Source organism: Girardinichthys multiradiatus, chromosome 9 (genome assembly GCF_021462225.1).
Source record: "Girardinichthys multiradiatus isolate DD_20200921_A chromosome 9, DD_fGirMul_XY1, whole genome shotgun sequence".
NCBI classification, from domain to species: domain Eukaryota; kingdom Metazoa; phylum Chordata; class Actinopteri; order Cyprinodontiformes; family Goodeidae; genus Girardinichthys; species Girardinichthys multiradiatus.
In genome coordinates this window covers 20,085,917-20,102,145 of record NC_061802.1, presented here as the reverse complement: position 1 = coordinate 20,102,145, position 16,229 = coordinate 20,085,917, and the positions used below count along the sequence as shown (strand labels likewise).

At 43.2% G+C, this 16,229-nt stretch overlaps 1 protein-coding gene across 6 annotated transcripts in view; it reads left to right on the top strand.

Annotated features, from left to right (window-relative positions):
• LOC124874267 (lisH domain-containing protein ARMC9) overlaps positions 1-2,515 on the top strand; it is a 38,817-nt gene extending 36,302 nt beyond the window's left edge. For 5 of the 6 annotated variants that reach the window (XM_047375548.1, XM_047375552.1, XM_047375550.1 and 2 more), the window contains one exon: positions 1,507-1,780. In XM_047375548.1, the coding sequence (XP_047231504.1) occupies positions 1,507-1,529 (23 nt within the window). In that variant the 3' untranslated portion in view covers positions 1,530-1,780. Of the gene's footprint in view, positions 1-1,506 lie in introns of all 6 variants that reach the window. The other variant, XM_047375549.1, reaches the window with a different exon arrangement.
• Positions 2,516-16,229: the final 13,714 nt, after the last annotated feature.

The window sequence follows — 16,229 nt, the reverse complement described above, 5'->3', positions numbered from 1 at the left end:
TTTTTACTTTAGTGAAGGAAAGTTCTATAATCAGAACAGCACTGTAGCCGCTTATTGTTGACATGTTTTGAAAAAGTAAGCAAATAGGAAAGTCAAATTGGGTTAAGTTTATGTTAAACGAGAAAAGTCAATACTCTGTCCAGCCCAATCGGCTTTATTAGCTTTCCATGTCATATCTCACACAAAGAACTTGAGTCACAGCAGAGAGGATCTGGTGCTCTTAAGCTTGGTGATAGCATCTTTCCCTGCTCTCATGCATCTTAACTGCATTTCATAAACGATTACCTCCGGCTCTTCCACCGGGTGACTCTTACCATGAAGCTTGTAATAGCACCTAATGGTCACTCAAAGCCACCACATCCCCCTGCGAGTGTGTTGCACTTTTGAGGTCTGGCAAGTGTCTGACATCTTATTGCCTCAAGAGGAATTCACTTACTGTAATCATAGCAGAGCTGAAGTAAGAAGACACACAAGGCACTGGCCAAAAGGAAAAGTTTAGTTCACGTTTGCTGTGGAGCTTCTGAAGCTCTCGGGAACATGTTCTGCAAGCCTGTTCCTCTTGAATTCACTTAAATGTTCCCTTTTTGCTTCTAGTTGGACTTTAGTCTCACTGCAGGAAGAGAACATCAAAGCAGACATCGGCAAGAATTGCTGTTGGTCTACCTTAGCGTACACATTAGCTATGACTGACCGATACGCTCACTCACCTAAGGAGAAATGGAGGAGGTGTTTGTGTTGTGGAACAGGCCACACACTTGGGCAGTGCAAACAAGGAGGCTCTCCCTCCTTGTTTGCACTGCCCAAGTGTTTGCACTGCACACACTTGGGCAGTGCAAACAAGGAGGGAGAGCCTCTGTTGCCCACTCATACCAGGAGCATTATCCAAGTTAAGACGGGTTGGCCATGCTGGCTGGACGTGATGACAGATTCTCGTCCTGTAGCCGTGCAAACAGATAAGGCAGAAGAGATACATGAGTATTTATTAGGACTGTTCAGTCCTGTTCTCAGTGAAACTCAGATTTAATTTCATCCCAGATTGCCCAGAACAGTTCTCCCTTTTTTTATAATGAGGCATTAAAGAAGGGATCTTCTGTGTGAGTTTTTCTTTTTTTAACCAGACTTCCAAGCCACTCTTGAAAACTCAGAAAAATATCAAATTTGTTTGTAATATTTTCCTTGTTTTAATGTTTCTTGACTTTGTCAATAATTAAGATAAAGATTAAGATAAATATGTGTAAAGAGTAGACATTATGTTTTCTGAATTTTCGGGCCAATTGCTGATCTCTGGTTTTTCTAAAGCTTTCACCTGCTCATGCTGAGCCAATTCCAAAGAACGTTTACTGTTTACATTTATACTTCAGTATATTTTTTTTCCAATGTAAACCTTTTAAAGTCTTTCAGGTTTAAACATTTCAGATTTTACATACATTGGATGGGGTAGATATTGCACCAACCCCGCCCTTACTTCCATCTATTCATTCTCTCCTCTTCTCGTTCCCTCTCCAGGCAGGCACTCAAAGAGGAGGTGAAGAGCGAGCTGTCACCATGGGGGGAAGCACTATCTGTCCAGGAACGTCAGGCTTCCTGTAACATCATCCCCCCAGGTTGTGATCGGGGGTCAGGCCAACAGAGACGGCTGATGATCAGCGGCAGCAGCAAGAGGAGGAAGAGGAGTGTGTGAAACAATGTGTAGGATTGTGGCTCTAAATACCCCCCCACCCACCACCCTTTGGCTTCAGCACACACTGCTTTGGTAATGTGATATAACTACAGTCAATAATCACAACCACCAGTGAAGCAACCCAGTGAACGAAGAAGTCTGAGTTTTTGTGTTTGTTTTTTGGAACAACTCAAGCAGTGCATAAGTTTTGTGTTTCAAATCAACTCAGTAGCATTGCTCGTATTTGGAGCCACTGAAAATAAATTACCATACTTTTTGTTTTCAGCCTGGCTAACTATTTCCACATGGGTTTCCTTTCTGGAAAGATAGTGCTCCTGTTTTTCTTTTCTTCACTGAGCTTAATGCATGGGTTCAGACTTTGAGTTTGAGTCAGGATTTAACATAATATAAAAGGGATATTTAACATAACTGTCATTAGAAAGAGTAAAACAAAATGCAGTCTAGGTCAGTGGCACTCAGATTTTTTTAAGGTTTTTAAATTATAGTAAATATCTGTCCACATGCAAAATTGATTGTACTCTGCTTAAAATAAAATAATAATAAAAAGGAACACACCTTGTAGAAAGGCGTGACTTCCTTTCATCTGACGCTCCAAGAGATGCACAAACTTACTTTCACTTTTCTGATTACTGAGTGTTTTTAATTGTCCATAGAACTTTCTGTATGATGTATTTGGAAAAAAAAAACTTGAGCATCTTTGATTGTCTTGATTTCTGCATATTTTGCATTGTATACTATTTACATGTATGGTAATGTGTATATTTATGTTCAGTACTACGTGTTTCACGTAATGCATTTTGACAGTGCTTTTAAATAAATTTCGTACTTCACCTGCTTGCTTGTCTTTGCAATCTGACTTGCCAGCTTCAAATACTGCTGTACAGCTAAATACATTTAGAGTTATTCAAGCATTTTTGTCTCTTTGTAAGTAAATATTATTTATGTATCACTTTTCATTGACAGAAAAAATTATAAAATACTTAAAAAGACAAGTACGTGATACTGATAATTAAAACAAAATAAAATAAAATAGAAAATTGACACTTTATCATAGATAGATGCTAGAATCCCCTGCCTATAAGTACTCGTACTTGTTGTCTTCCGCTTATCCGGGACCGGGTCGCGGGGGCAGCAGAGACGCCCAGACGTCCCTCTCCCCAGACACGACATAGTCCCTCCAACTTGTCCTGGGTCGTCCCTTGGGCCTCCTCCCGGTGGGACGTGCCTGGAACACCTCCTGAGGAAGGCGTACGGGAGGCATCTGGTATAGATGCCCGAGCCACCTCAACTGGCTCCTCTCGATGTGGAGGAGCAGCGGCTCTACTCCGAGCCCCTCCCGGATGGCCGAGCTCCTCACCCTATCTCTAAGGGAGTGCCCGACCACCCTACGGAGGAAGCTCATTTCAGCCGCTTGTATCCGGGATCTCGTTCTTTCGGTCATGACCTAAAGTTCATGGCCATAGGTGAGGGTAGGAACGTAGACCGACCGGTAAATCGAGAGATTCGATTTTCGGCTCAGCTCTCTCTTCATCACAACGGACCAGCACAGCGCTCCCATTACTGTGGCAGCCGCACCGATCCGTCTGTTGATCTCCTGCTCCATTTTTCCCTCACTCGTGAACAAGACCCCGAGATACTTAAACTCCTCCACTTGAGGCAGGAACTCCCCTCCAACCTAAAGAGGACAAGCCATCGTTTTCCGGTCGAGTACCATGGCCTTTGACTTGGAGGAGCTGATCTTCATCCCGGCCGCTTCACACTCAGCTGCAAACCGCCCCAGTGCGTGCTGTAGGTCTTGGCTAGAGGGGGCCAGCAGGACCACGTCATCTGCATAAATAAGAGACGAAATCCTGTGGTCCCCAAACCAGACCCCCTCCGGACCTTGGCTATGCCTAGAAATAGACTATAAGCCTATAAGTGTGTATTTTATTGTTAGCAATAAGTTGAATATTTGTCTCACTTTTTCTCTGCACAAAAAGCATGTAAGATATTTTCCAATGTAAAATTACACATTTTTGATAGACTTGTTTAACTTTGTATTGGCTGCAAAAGGAGGTCCTACACCATACTAATAAATTATTGTGGTCTAAAACCAGGTGTTTCAGTTTCATTGTCCAACCCCTGTAGTTGCCTTCAGGTGTCGTTAATTTAACAAATACAGGCCATCTCTGTATAATATATATTCTCAGTGCAATTACAGCTGTTCTGTTAATGCCTCAGGGATTTTGGAGAAAACAAACTGACCCATAGGGGCTAAGATACCCGCATGAAGATGGGTCACAGATAAAGGTGTGGAGAAGTTTAAAGCAGGGTTAGGTTGTGAATCAATATCGCAAGCTTTGAACATCTTATACAGGTCCTTCTCAAAATATTAGCATATTGTGATAAAGTTCATTATTTTCCATAATGTCATGATGAAAATTTAACATTCATATATTTTAGATTCATTGCACACTAACTGAAATATTTCAGGTCTTTTATTGTCTTAATACGGGTGATTTTGGCATATAGCTAATGAAAACCCAAAATTCCCATCTCACAAAATTAGCATATCATTAAAAGGGTCTCTAAATGAGCTAAGAACCTAATCATCTGAATCAACGAGTTAACTCTAAACACCTGCAAAAGAATCCTGAGGCCTTTAAAACTCCCAGCCTGGTTCATCACTCAAAACCCCAATCATGGGTAAGACTGCCGACCTGACTGCTGTCCAGAAGGCCACTATTGACACCCTCAAGCAAGAGGGTAAGACACAGAAAGAAATTTCTGAACGAATAGGCTGTTCCCAGAGTGCTGTATCAAGGCACCTCAGTGGGAAGTCTGTGGGAAGGAAAAAGTGTGGCAGAAAACGCTGCACAACGAGAAGAGGTGACCGGACCCTGAGGAATATTGTGGAGAAGGGCCGATTCCAGACCTTGGGGGACCTGCGGAAGCAGTGGACTGAGTCTGGAGTAGAAACATCCAGAGCCACCGTGCACAGGCGTGTGCAGGAAATGGGCTACAGGTGCCGCATTCCCCAGGTCAAGCCACTTTTGAACCAGAAACAGCGGCAGAAGCGACTGACCTGGGCTACAGAGAAGCAGCACTGGACTGTTGCTCAGTGGTCCAAAGTACTTTTTTCGGATGAAAGCAAATTCTGCATGTCATTCGGTAATCAAGGTGCCAGAGTCTGGAGGAAGACTGGTTGAGAAGGAAATGCCAAAATGCCAGAAGTCCAGTGTCAAGTACCCACAGTCAGTGATGGTCTGGGGTGCCGTGTCAGCTGCTGGTGTTGGTCCACTGTGTTTTATCAAGGGCAGGGTCAATGCAGCTAGCTATCAGGAGATTTTGGAGCACTTCATGCTTCCATCTGCTGAAAAGCTTTATGGAGATGAAGATTTCATTTTTCAGCACGACCTGGCACCTGCTCACAGTGCCAGAACCACTGGTAAATGGTTTACTGACCATGGTATCACTGTGCTCAATTGGCCTGCCATCTCTCCTGACCTGAACCCCATAGAGAATCTGTGGGATATTGTGAAGAGAACGTTGAGAGACTCAAGACCCAACACTCTGGATGAGCTAAAGGCCGCTATCGAAGCATCCTGGGCCTCCATAAGACCTCAGCAGTGCCACAGGCTGATTGCCTCCATGCCACGCCGCATTGAAGCAGTCATTTCTGCCAAAGGATTCCCGACCAAGTATTGAGTGCATAACTGTACATGATTATTTGAAGGTTGACGTTTTTTGTATTAAAAACACTTTTCTTTTATTGGTCGGATGAAATATGCTAATTTTGTGAGATAGGAATTTTGGGTTTTCATGAGCTGTATGCCAAAATCATCCATATTAAGACAATAAAAGACCTGAAATATTTCAGTTAGTGTGCAATGAATCTAAAATATATGAATGTTAAATTTTCATCATGACATTATGGAAAATAATGAACTTTATCACAATATGCTAATATTTTGAGAAGGACCTGTAGAGATAATTTCACACCATTGTCAAAAATTATTACTATTAGGTGTGCACTTCACCTCTATGGGAGAATGGAAAGAAAAAAGCCACAAATACCAAGACAGACCAAATTGAACTTTCTGGCCTCCATGTGACGCACATTGCATGGTTGAAAACTAACACTGGACATCACTCTGAACGCAGGATGTCCACTCTGAAACACGGTGATGGTAACATCATGCAATGTGGATCCAAATTTTTAACACCGGGGGCGTTGAAAATGTATGCCTTCTATCCTTTTCTATTTTTTATTTAGAAAAAAAAAATCAAAAACAATGTATAATACTTCTGTCATTTCACATTATGTACTACTTTGTGTTAGTCATACAACACAGAAACCCAATAAAATGAATACTGTTGCATGGCACTGTGCCTTGAGTACAAGACTGTGTCTTATACTAACATTTCTGCTGAATACTACTGCAGTAACCTACTCTATGTGGTGATATTAGTGGGCTAAGTCTGTGTCTTTGATATGAGAGACCTGGGTTCAAATCCTGGTTGGCTTATGTAGGGCATCTTGTGCACAAATTCTGCCAAGTCTCTGTGCAAAGTGTAATGACTTGCTGTGGCGACCCTTGAATAAAGGAGCAGTTGGAAAGGACTTAATTTGACCACTGCAAAACCACCAGTTGTACTTAAACCACAATGTAAGAAACAAGAACCTAATGTTTGCTTTTCTAGTTTGAAAAGCCCACGGGTTTGTGAATTTACTTGCCACTAAAACCTACAAAATAGGTGCACAGAACCAATATAACAGTACCTTCAAATATGGAAGATAAGAAACCCGCAGACTGTCAGTGTTCTGATAGCTTTGGTAGGTCATGTCTGCTGTCCCCCTGAGAGGTGACATGTTCAACAGCTAACATAATAGATGCAGGCTGTGAGGGCCAGCACAATGTGAGGAAACAGGCTACACATGACAGACTGACGCAACTGCTGCCAGGTGGCCGTGTGTTTAAACCCAGCTTTGCTGAAACTTTCTAGCTCAGAGAGTGGAAGAGAGGGAACAACTATTTTCTTACTAACTAAAAGTGTGGATACAGACTAAAATGAAGGAGTTTATACAGAGAAACATAGCAAATAAGGCAAGTCAGTTTTTTTAAGTTCAAATAGATTTTGAGATACATTCGAATTTTTCCACACAGCGCTGCAAAACTATTTGTAAAGCAGGAACACCCTTTACTAAGGAGCCTCATATGTCACCAGTATCATCAACAATCATTGCAGCCATGTACTTTGGACAAAATGTGACACCAACAACGAGCAGGTATCTGTCAGGGTCTGTGTCTTCCAAACTTCCTGTTTCCTTTTGTCTGAACAGATGAATAAGACGACCATCACAGCTGCACTTTGTTGTATGAACACATCTTTTTTTTTACGACATGCTGGGCTGTTTCACTTAGTGTGCAAGTTTACAACTTCTTGGGGGCACTGTAACATTAAAGGTCAAAGAAGCCTCTCATCAAACAGACTCCAGTTTACAGCTGCTTGGCATTCACTTTTTACATCACTGACCTTCGCAGGAATGTCCTCACAAACCAGCACGTAAACTTTCGAATGAAAGCGTTGCTTTTTCACTGTGTGGAAACTAAAACAAATTCAAGCTGTGTGTTAGCATGTTTTGGAGTTTACCAATACTCGTGCAAGTGTGTTGATAATGAGTTTTGCTATAAATTAATCTCTGTAACAGAAAATGCATCATTTTAAACAATGAACCAGTTTTTCTTAGCTCACTTTAGCCTACATCAATTTAGGCTAAAGTTGTGGTGAACCTCATCCATCGGACCAGCTAATTATCATAGTCCTCTTTTCTAAAATTAAGTCACAGAGGTGACAGGTCTGAAAGGTAAATCCATATATTCTTCCCCCAGCAGTGTTGTCTTGCTCATTATGGGGATCCTGAGGCATTTCCAAGCCAAAAGAGATATATAGTTCCTCCCAGTGAGTTCTGGATCTGCCCTCGTTTTAGTGTGACCTGATACACTTTCCTGAGAAAAACAAGATTAAACAGCTGCTTAATTTAGTAGTAGTTCTTAAGGAAACTTGCTAAACCTGCCTTTTTGCCATTCTGCTCTATAGAGTAACACAAGTTACTCTATAGAAACTTGAGATACTGCCACTATTAACTGGTTAACTCGTCGGGTTAGTGCTCTGCTGCTTAACAGACATGGCACTGGCAGCTTGCAAACTGTGGTAATAATATCCCATCATGCCTTTTCAGATACAGATCAGTATTGTTTCGTTTTAACAGTGGTTTAATGGAAGATCTAATGGAATAGGAACATGACACTCTGTCGTCACATTCTTTTTGTATTTATTACCGTAGTGTATAATCACCGCATTAAGCAGCCTGCAGCGGATTTTAGGACATATTGAAAACTGGCTCCACATGTGCCTCACCTCTCACACCTCATGAATAACACAACACAAGTGCACCACTGCCACTGAATGAGAGCAGTCATGGCCCAATATTAACATCACTTAATTTCACAATATACTGAGATTAAAACTTATGCCATCTCTTACTAATAAATTAATTTGGCTAATAATTACATGACCACTTGAGGACACCCATAGGGCATTGAAATTCCATTACCACATAGTTAGTTAATCTTTACCAAATGAAAAAATAAATACATAAACAATAATATGACGCCATACATTTCCTCATGAAATGAAAATGATTTGATGATCATCTTCATTTCATGAGGAAAAGAAGATCTACATACAGGGATCATTTCTATCAGGGCACAGTGTGGCACATAGCAAAATACGACCAACTTTAATCACTACCTCATCAATAATGTTTAGACCTTCAGAAATTACTACTTTCACAAAACAGGTTCTTTGATACAGGTTTGCTTTGTCAGAGGCTACAAAGGTTATCCAGAGTCCCCATAGTTCTTTTGCACTTCCATGATAAAAACCTTGAAAAATCTTTAAAACAAATCTGCACTGTGCTCTATTTGAGTTAAGATGGTAAAAATGGTCTACAACAGAGGAGTCTTGAATGGACTACAGTACAGTCAAAGGAGTTAAAACTTTCACGATGTATTCTTGCCCAAGCATTTTATAAAATCAACTTCCTTTCTCATGCATTATGATTGCATTCAAGATCGTCTATAAATAAAATGATTTAAGTAACAATGATTTTCCTGCTAAAGATTTTGCATGAATTATTGCAATCCTTATTGTGTTAAAAGCACTGTATTTATAAATGTAAGCTGAATGTGGGTGAAACAGAACAAAATGCAAATGTAACATCATGCCGCATGTGTTTTGATTATTCTAATAATTGCCTGTGGCCTGTTAAGACTATATGAAGAAGTCTTTCTTCTGCAAAAGCAGGTGTGATACCCTTTAAGCCTGGAGCATGGACACACCTTCTGGAGAAGAAGACAATCAATAGTGCTGAGCTCCAATGAGCTGGTGGATTCTGAGGACAACTTCTTCATCTGGAGTAGATGGTTTTTCATGTTGTGGTTTTACTTGCAGTAGTGCAAATTGCTTTTTGTGTTCTGAATAAAGTCTAAATGCCTGAATTTTGATTCCACAGTGTTGTAGTAAAAGGTATGAGGAAAGATAGCCAGAGCGAGGGTCATATTGCAATAATCTGACTGCGTTTTATTGGCCGATACTTCTGTTTGCCTTCAGTGACTAACTGTTTCTGATCAGGCAAGGAAGGACATGGAACTGTAATCTCCATCACCACTCTAATCTTCTGCAGAATATGCACAGACCAAAACTACAGAGAAGGGGAAAAAAATCTAAACGGGAAAAAACATCACCAGCAGGCAACAGGATGCACATGGGCCTGAGAAGGATGGCTGGTTGGATTCAGGAAATGGATAGAGGTGGAAAGGAAGGAGAGATTCGGAATCACAGCTGTTGGTTAGATAAAAAAAAAAAATCTGTTTTGAAGCAGAGAGAATTTTTGTTGTTCTTCCCCAACACTAAAAAAAGTTCGAGAAACTTTCTGGCCACATCAAGGGTTAAGTGTGGTTGTAGATGACAGCTGTGCAATCACCATTTCAACCAAAATAATTTTTGTTTTTTTGGTACAGAAGAAACTTTGAAAGGGAAAGACAACAAACATAAACACAGAATGAGTTATCATGAATAGTTAAAACCAAAATGTGTTGTTTTTTGATATTGTTGTCATTTCTCAAACCTTATCATTCTAAATAAAACATTCTGAATTCCAAGACTGGTTATACGATTTTAAAATCATGTGAAACAATGCTTTTATCTAAAGTGTTAACCTTCACTGTTTCTTACATAAGGTTGTGGCACATCAATAACCAATCTCACAAGGACGTCCACTCTATGAGATTACAGCAAGTAGCAGTCCTTCACACAATAGCTGTAAATGACCCTAGGACCAATTAAACCTATGAGTAACTGTTTCACAATACTTTAATTGCACAAGGATGTCTTGATGATTTCCAATAAATGCTGGAAGGTAATGTATTTAAGAAATACTTAATATTCTCAGAGGTTATTTAATGCCAAATTTTAACCAATGTTATTCGTTTAGGTTCCAATCCTTTCAGAGCTAATAACGAGAATTTACCTGCTTAAAACAGCTGACCAGACATAGCCACACTAACATATAGTTCACCCTCTATAAACAAAATGTTATAGTCAATTGTCCAATTCTTTATTTTTCTTTTGCTATTTTTTTGAAAATCATGATTTCACTGGACAAAATTTGCTCTAACAAGTCAACCTCCATATTCTACACACCTGACTCATAAATGTCATAGTAGGTGTTAGTTTCTTGAACAGAGCATCGCCAAGTATGGCTAATATGTTCAAAGAACAAGTATTAGTGTTCATCTCTATATTTTAAATCACATATGTTCTACAGAGGGGTTTATTTATATTCTGTATGGCATAAAATTGCGGTGCTTTGTAGCAAATGGAGCATCCAATTTACTTCCGCACAAGTCACAAAATTAAGTCCTCAGGCGTGTTTATGCACTTTGTAGAGTTTTAAATGTACATAACAGCAGGTTTATAAGACTGCTGTGCTGGTATGCCACATAAGGAGGCAATAGCAGCAGAATGCGGCAGTTACACCTGACAAAAATCCATGGGAATCAATCAAATTGAAATCTTTTAAGATTTTTACCGGGCTAGGTTGTAAAACAATTATTATTATTCTTTTCACTCCTTATTTCATCCTCTTGTTATCCATCATGGCTTATAGATCATCAAAGTAATCTTCTAGCTCAAATACAGTCACGTTCAATAAATTAGAACATGTGTTCCAAAGAGACTTGTTTGTCAAATTAAAAGTACGTTTTGGAAATAAGTTTCAAGCAGGTATCAAACATATTTTTAATTAAGCCCACATTTCTGTATTAAAAATGGTTTTTCACTGGTCTAAGTTAAACTTCTAATCTCAGGCTTAAATTAATCTATATAATGTGTTTCACTTAGTGAACTGAGTGAAAATACTTCAAAATTCACATGGATATCTTTTAAAAGTTGCTTGTCCAGCATAATGTTTACTACAGCCAATAAATCACCCTGAAACTCTTTATGTCAAGCCCTCTTGTTTACAAGAATTCTTGCTATCTACACTCTGCCCTTGTGCCCCCTATGACAATGGGCGAACAGGAGGTTCACTATTCTGAAACACTTTTTTTTGTGTGCTTTGTAAAGAGATGTAAATTATGTTTTTGAGACAGGCCAAAATATGATTTTTTTTTCCAAGTTGTCAATTGTTTGTTGAAACCCTGCTTGTTAAACCGTGACTTAAGCTGTCTTCATCTGCTTAAATGGACAGGAAATAAGTGAAAAAGCTGCTAGTGTCTAAAGAGAAGATGTTTTGAAGTAAAAATGTAAAGGAATGGTGAATAATGTGACGTGTGTGCAGACCAAGACCTTCTGCATCTTTGGGAACAACAAGCCATGGTTTGCTTCACACCTCAGGAATCTGTGCAAGGACAAGGAAGAAGCTCACAGCAGTGGAGATTGGGCACGGTACAGGCAGGCCAGGAACAGACTTGCAAAGGAGATCAAAGCAGCCAAGAGAAGCTACAGTGAGAAGCTGAAGAACAGCCTTTCTACTGGTGATACCTTGGCTGTATGGACTAGTCTAAGAAACCTGACTGCCTATAGGAGCCCCCCCACCCTTCCTGAACAGAATCCTCGCCTGGCGAACCATTTGAATGGCTTCTACAGCAGACATGACAAGAAGCCGTTCACGCCTCAAATCATCTCCTCCACATCCCATTCAGGGACAAGTTCTTCCCACAAAGATACCAACCCCCTACCTTCAGATCCTTCGCCTGCACTAAAGATCTCCGAGGAAGATGTAAATAGCGCATGAAAACAAAGAAAGCTGGAGGACCTGATAACGTCTCCCCATCATGCCTGAAAGCCTGTGCTAATCAACTCGCTCCGATCACTGGAGAAGTGTGAGGTCCCCTCCTGCCTCAAACGATCCTTCATCATCCCGGTGCCCAAGAAACCCACCATCCTAGGATTAAATGACTACAGGCCTGTAGCCCTGACGTCTGTGATCATGAAATCCTTTGAGCGACTGGTGCTGAAGCACCTGAAAGACATCACAGGCCCCCTGCTGGACCCCCTGCAGTTTGCTTACCGAGCAAACAGGTCGGCAGATGATGCCTACACTGCCTAAGTTGACAGTGTAGGCCTACACTTCATCCTGCAACACTTCGACCGCCCAGGGACGTACGCCAGGATCCTGTTTGTAGACTTCAGCTCGGCCTTCAACACCATCATACCAGACATCCTCCACCAGAAGCTCACCCAGCTCAACGTCCCAGCCTCCACCTGTCAGTGGATCAACAGCTTCCTGACAGACCGACAGCAGCAGGTGAGACTGGGGAGCATCTTCTCCTGCAGCATAATCTATAAGTACTGGTGCCCCCCAGGGTTGTGTTCTATCCCCACTCCTCTTCTCCCTGTACACAAATGACTGCACCTCATCGGACTCGTCCGTGAAACTCCTGAAGTTTGCAGATGACACCACTGTCATTGGTCTGATCCAGGACGGTGATGAGTCTGCATACAGACAGCAGGTGGATCGGCTGGTACACTGGTGCGGTCAGAACTACCTGGAACTCAACCCACTCAAGACTGTGGAAATGGTGGTGGACTTTCGGAAAACACCACCCCCATACACCCCCCTCACCATCCTCAACAACACCGTGTCAGCTGTGGACCACTTCAATTCCTAGGAGCCACCATCTCTGAGGACCTGAGATGTTCCTCACACATAGACACTGTTCGAAAGAAGGCCCAGCAGAGACTGTACTTCCTGAGGCAACTCAAGAAGTTCAACCTTCCACAGGAGCTGCTGGTCATCTTCTACACTGCCATTGTTCAGTCTGTCCTGTCTTCATCCATCTCAGTGTGGTTTGGCTCATCCACAAAACAGGACAGGTCCAGACTGTAACGAATAATCAGGACTGCAGAGAGAATAATCAGAGCTGACCTTCCCTCCATCCAGGACTTATACAGGTCTAGGGTCAGAGAAAGAGCTGCAAAAATCTCTGCAGACCCAAAACACCCTGCACATAAACTGTTTGGAGCTTTACCTTCAGGCCGCCACTACAGAGCACTGTTCACTAAAACCAGCCGCCACAGAGACAGTTTCTTCCCCCAGGCTGTTTCTCTGTTGAACATTCAATAGAGTACAAAACAACAGCATACAGATGTTGCAAATGCACCTTTTTATTTATATATGTGCATATTTGTATATTGTATACAGTGGTTGGACAATGAAACTGAAACACCTAGTTTTAGACCACAATAATTTATTAGTATGGTGTAGGGCATCCTTTTGCGGCCAATACAGCGTCAATTCATCTTGGGAATGACATATACAAGTCCTGCACAGTGGTCAGAGGGATTTTAAGCCATTCTCCTTGCAGGATAGTGGCCAGGTCACTACGTGATACTGGTGGAGGAAAACGTTTCCTGACTCGTTCCTCCAAAACACCCCAAAGTGGCTCAATAATATTTAGATCTGGTGACTGTGCAGGCCATGGGAGATGTTCAACTTCACTTTCATGTTCATCAAACCAATCTTTCACCAGTCTTGCTGTGTGTATTGGTGCATTGTCATCCTGATACACGGCACCGCATTTGGGATACAGTGTTTGAACCATTGGATGCACATGGTCCTCAAGAATGGTTTGGTAGTCCTTGGCAGTGACGCGCCCATCTAGCACAAGTATTGGGCCAAAGGAATGCCATGATATGGCAGCCCAAACCATCACTGATCCACCCCCATGCTTCACTCTGGGCATGCAACAGTTTGGGTGGTACGCTTCATTGGGGCTTCTCATTAGGGGTTTTGGATGGTTTTGGTCCGGATGGACCGCAGCCTCCTGCCAGAGGGGAGAGTCTCAAAGAGTCTGTGACCGGGGTGGGAGGGATCAGCCAGAATCTTCCCTGCCCGCTTCAGGGTCCTGGAGGTGTACAGTTCCTGGAGCGACAGAGTAGACTGCAGCCAATCACCTTCTCAGCAGACCAAATGACACGCTGCAGCCTGCCCTTATCCTTGGCTGTAGCAGCGGTGTACCAGATGGTGATGGAGGAGGTGAGGATGGACTCCATGATGGCTGTGTAGAAGTGCACCATCACAGTCTTTGGCAGGTTGAATTTCTTCAGCTGCCGCAGGAAGAACATCCTCTGCTGGGCTTTCTTGATGAGGGAGCTGGTGTTTGGCTCCCACTTGAGATCCTGGGAGATGATGGTTCCCAGGAAGCGGAAAGATTCCACAGTGTCAATTGTGGAGTCACAGAGGGTGATGGGGGTAGGTGGGGCTGGGTTCCACCTGAAGTCCACAACCATCTCCACTGTCTTTAGAGCGTTGAGCTCAAGGTTGTTCTGGCTGCACCAGTCCAACAGATGATCCACCTCCCATCTGTACGCGGATTCGTCACCATCAGAGATGAGTCCGATCAGGGTGGTGTCGTCCGCAAACTTCAGAAGCTTGACAGACTGGTGACTGGAGGTGCAGCTGTTAGTGTACAGGGAGAAGAGCAGAGGAGAGAGAACACAGCCTTGGGGGGAACCGGTGCTGATGGTCAGGGAGTCAGAGACGTACTTCCCCAGCCTCAAGCGCTGCTTCCTGTCAGACAGGAAGTCAGTGATCCACCTGCAGGTGGAGTCGGGCACACTCAGCTGGGAGAGCTTCTCCTGGAGCAGAGCTGGGACGATGGTGTTGAAGGCAGAGCTGAAATCCACAAACAGGATCCTGGCGTAGGTTCCTGTGGAGTCCAGGTGCCGGAGAATGAAGTGAAGGGCTAGGTTGACTGCATCATCTACAGACCTGTTGGCTCTGTAGGCAAACTGCAGGGGGTCCAGGAGGGGGTCAGTGATGTCTTTTAGGTGTGAGAGCACAAGGCGCTCAAAAGACTTCATCACCACAGAGGTCAGGGCGACCGGTCTGAAGTCATTAAGCCCTGTGGTCCTTGGCTTCTTGGGAACAGGGACGATGGTGGAGGACTTGAAGCAGGCTGGCACATGACATGTCTCCAGTGAGGTGTTAAAATGTCTGTGAAGACTGGAGACAGCTGATCAGCGCAGTGCTTCAGGCTGGCTGGTGAGACAGAATCCGGTCCAGCAGCTTTCCGGGGGTTCTGTCTCTTGAAGAGTTTGTTGACGTCCCTCTCCTGGATGGAAAGAGCCGTCCCCGGCGTGGGTAGGGGGCTGGTGGGGGGGAACTTCAGGGTGGGGGTTGGAGGTGCCAAGGCCCCTCTTGAGGTTGGGGAGATTGGGGTGGTGGATTGTGGCTGCAGCTGTTGGGGGGTGTTGTGGGGGATGGTTGCAGGACTGTCCCTTTGTCTTTCAAAGCGGCAGTAGAACTCGTTCAGGTCATTGGCGAGGCGTCGGTCGTTGATGGAGTGGGGTGCTTTCGGCTTGTCGTTGGTGATCTGCCTGAGCCCTTTCCAGACAGACGCAGAGTCGTTGGCTGAGAACTGGTTTTGGAGCTTCTCAGAGTACAGTCGTTTGGCCTCTTTCACTGCCTTGCCAAACTTGTACTTTGCCTCTCTGTATATGTCTTTGTCCCCACTCCTGAAGGCCTCTTCCTTATCCAGTCTTAACCTTCTGAGTTTAGTTGTGAACCAGGGTTTGTCGTTGTAACTCACCCTGGTGCATGATGGTACACAGCTGTCCTCACAGAAGCTGATGTAGGAAGTCACAGCCTCTGTGTACACGTCCAGACTGTTGGTAGTAGTCCTGAACACATCCCAGTCTGTACAGCCTAAACACGCCTAGAGATTCTCCACAGCCTCACTGCTCCACTTCCTTGTCGTCCTCACAACAGGTTTGCATAGCTTTAGTTTCTGCCTGTATGCGGGAATCAGGTGGACCATGATGTGGTCGGATAGGCCCAGTGCAACACGTGGGACGGCGTGATAAGCGTCTCTGATGGTGGTGTAACAGTGATCCAGAATGTTGTCCTCTCTGGTCGGACATTTTATAAACTGTCTATACATGTCTATACTGTCTAAACATGTGGACATGTTTCACATTGTCCACAGCCCAACATTTG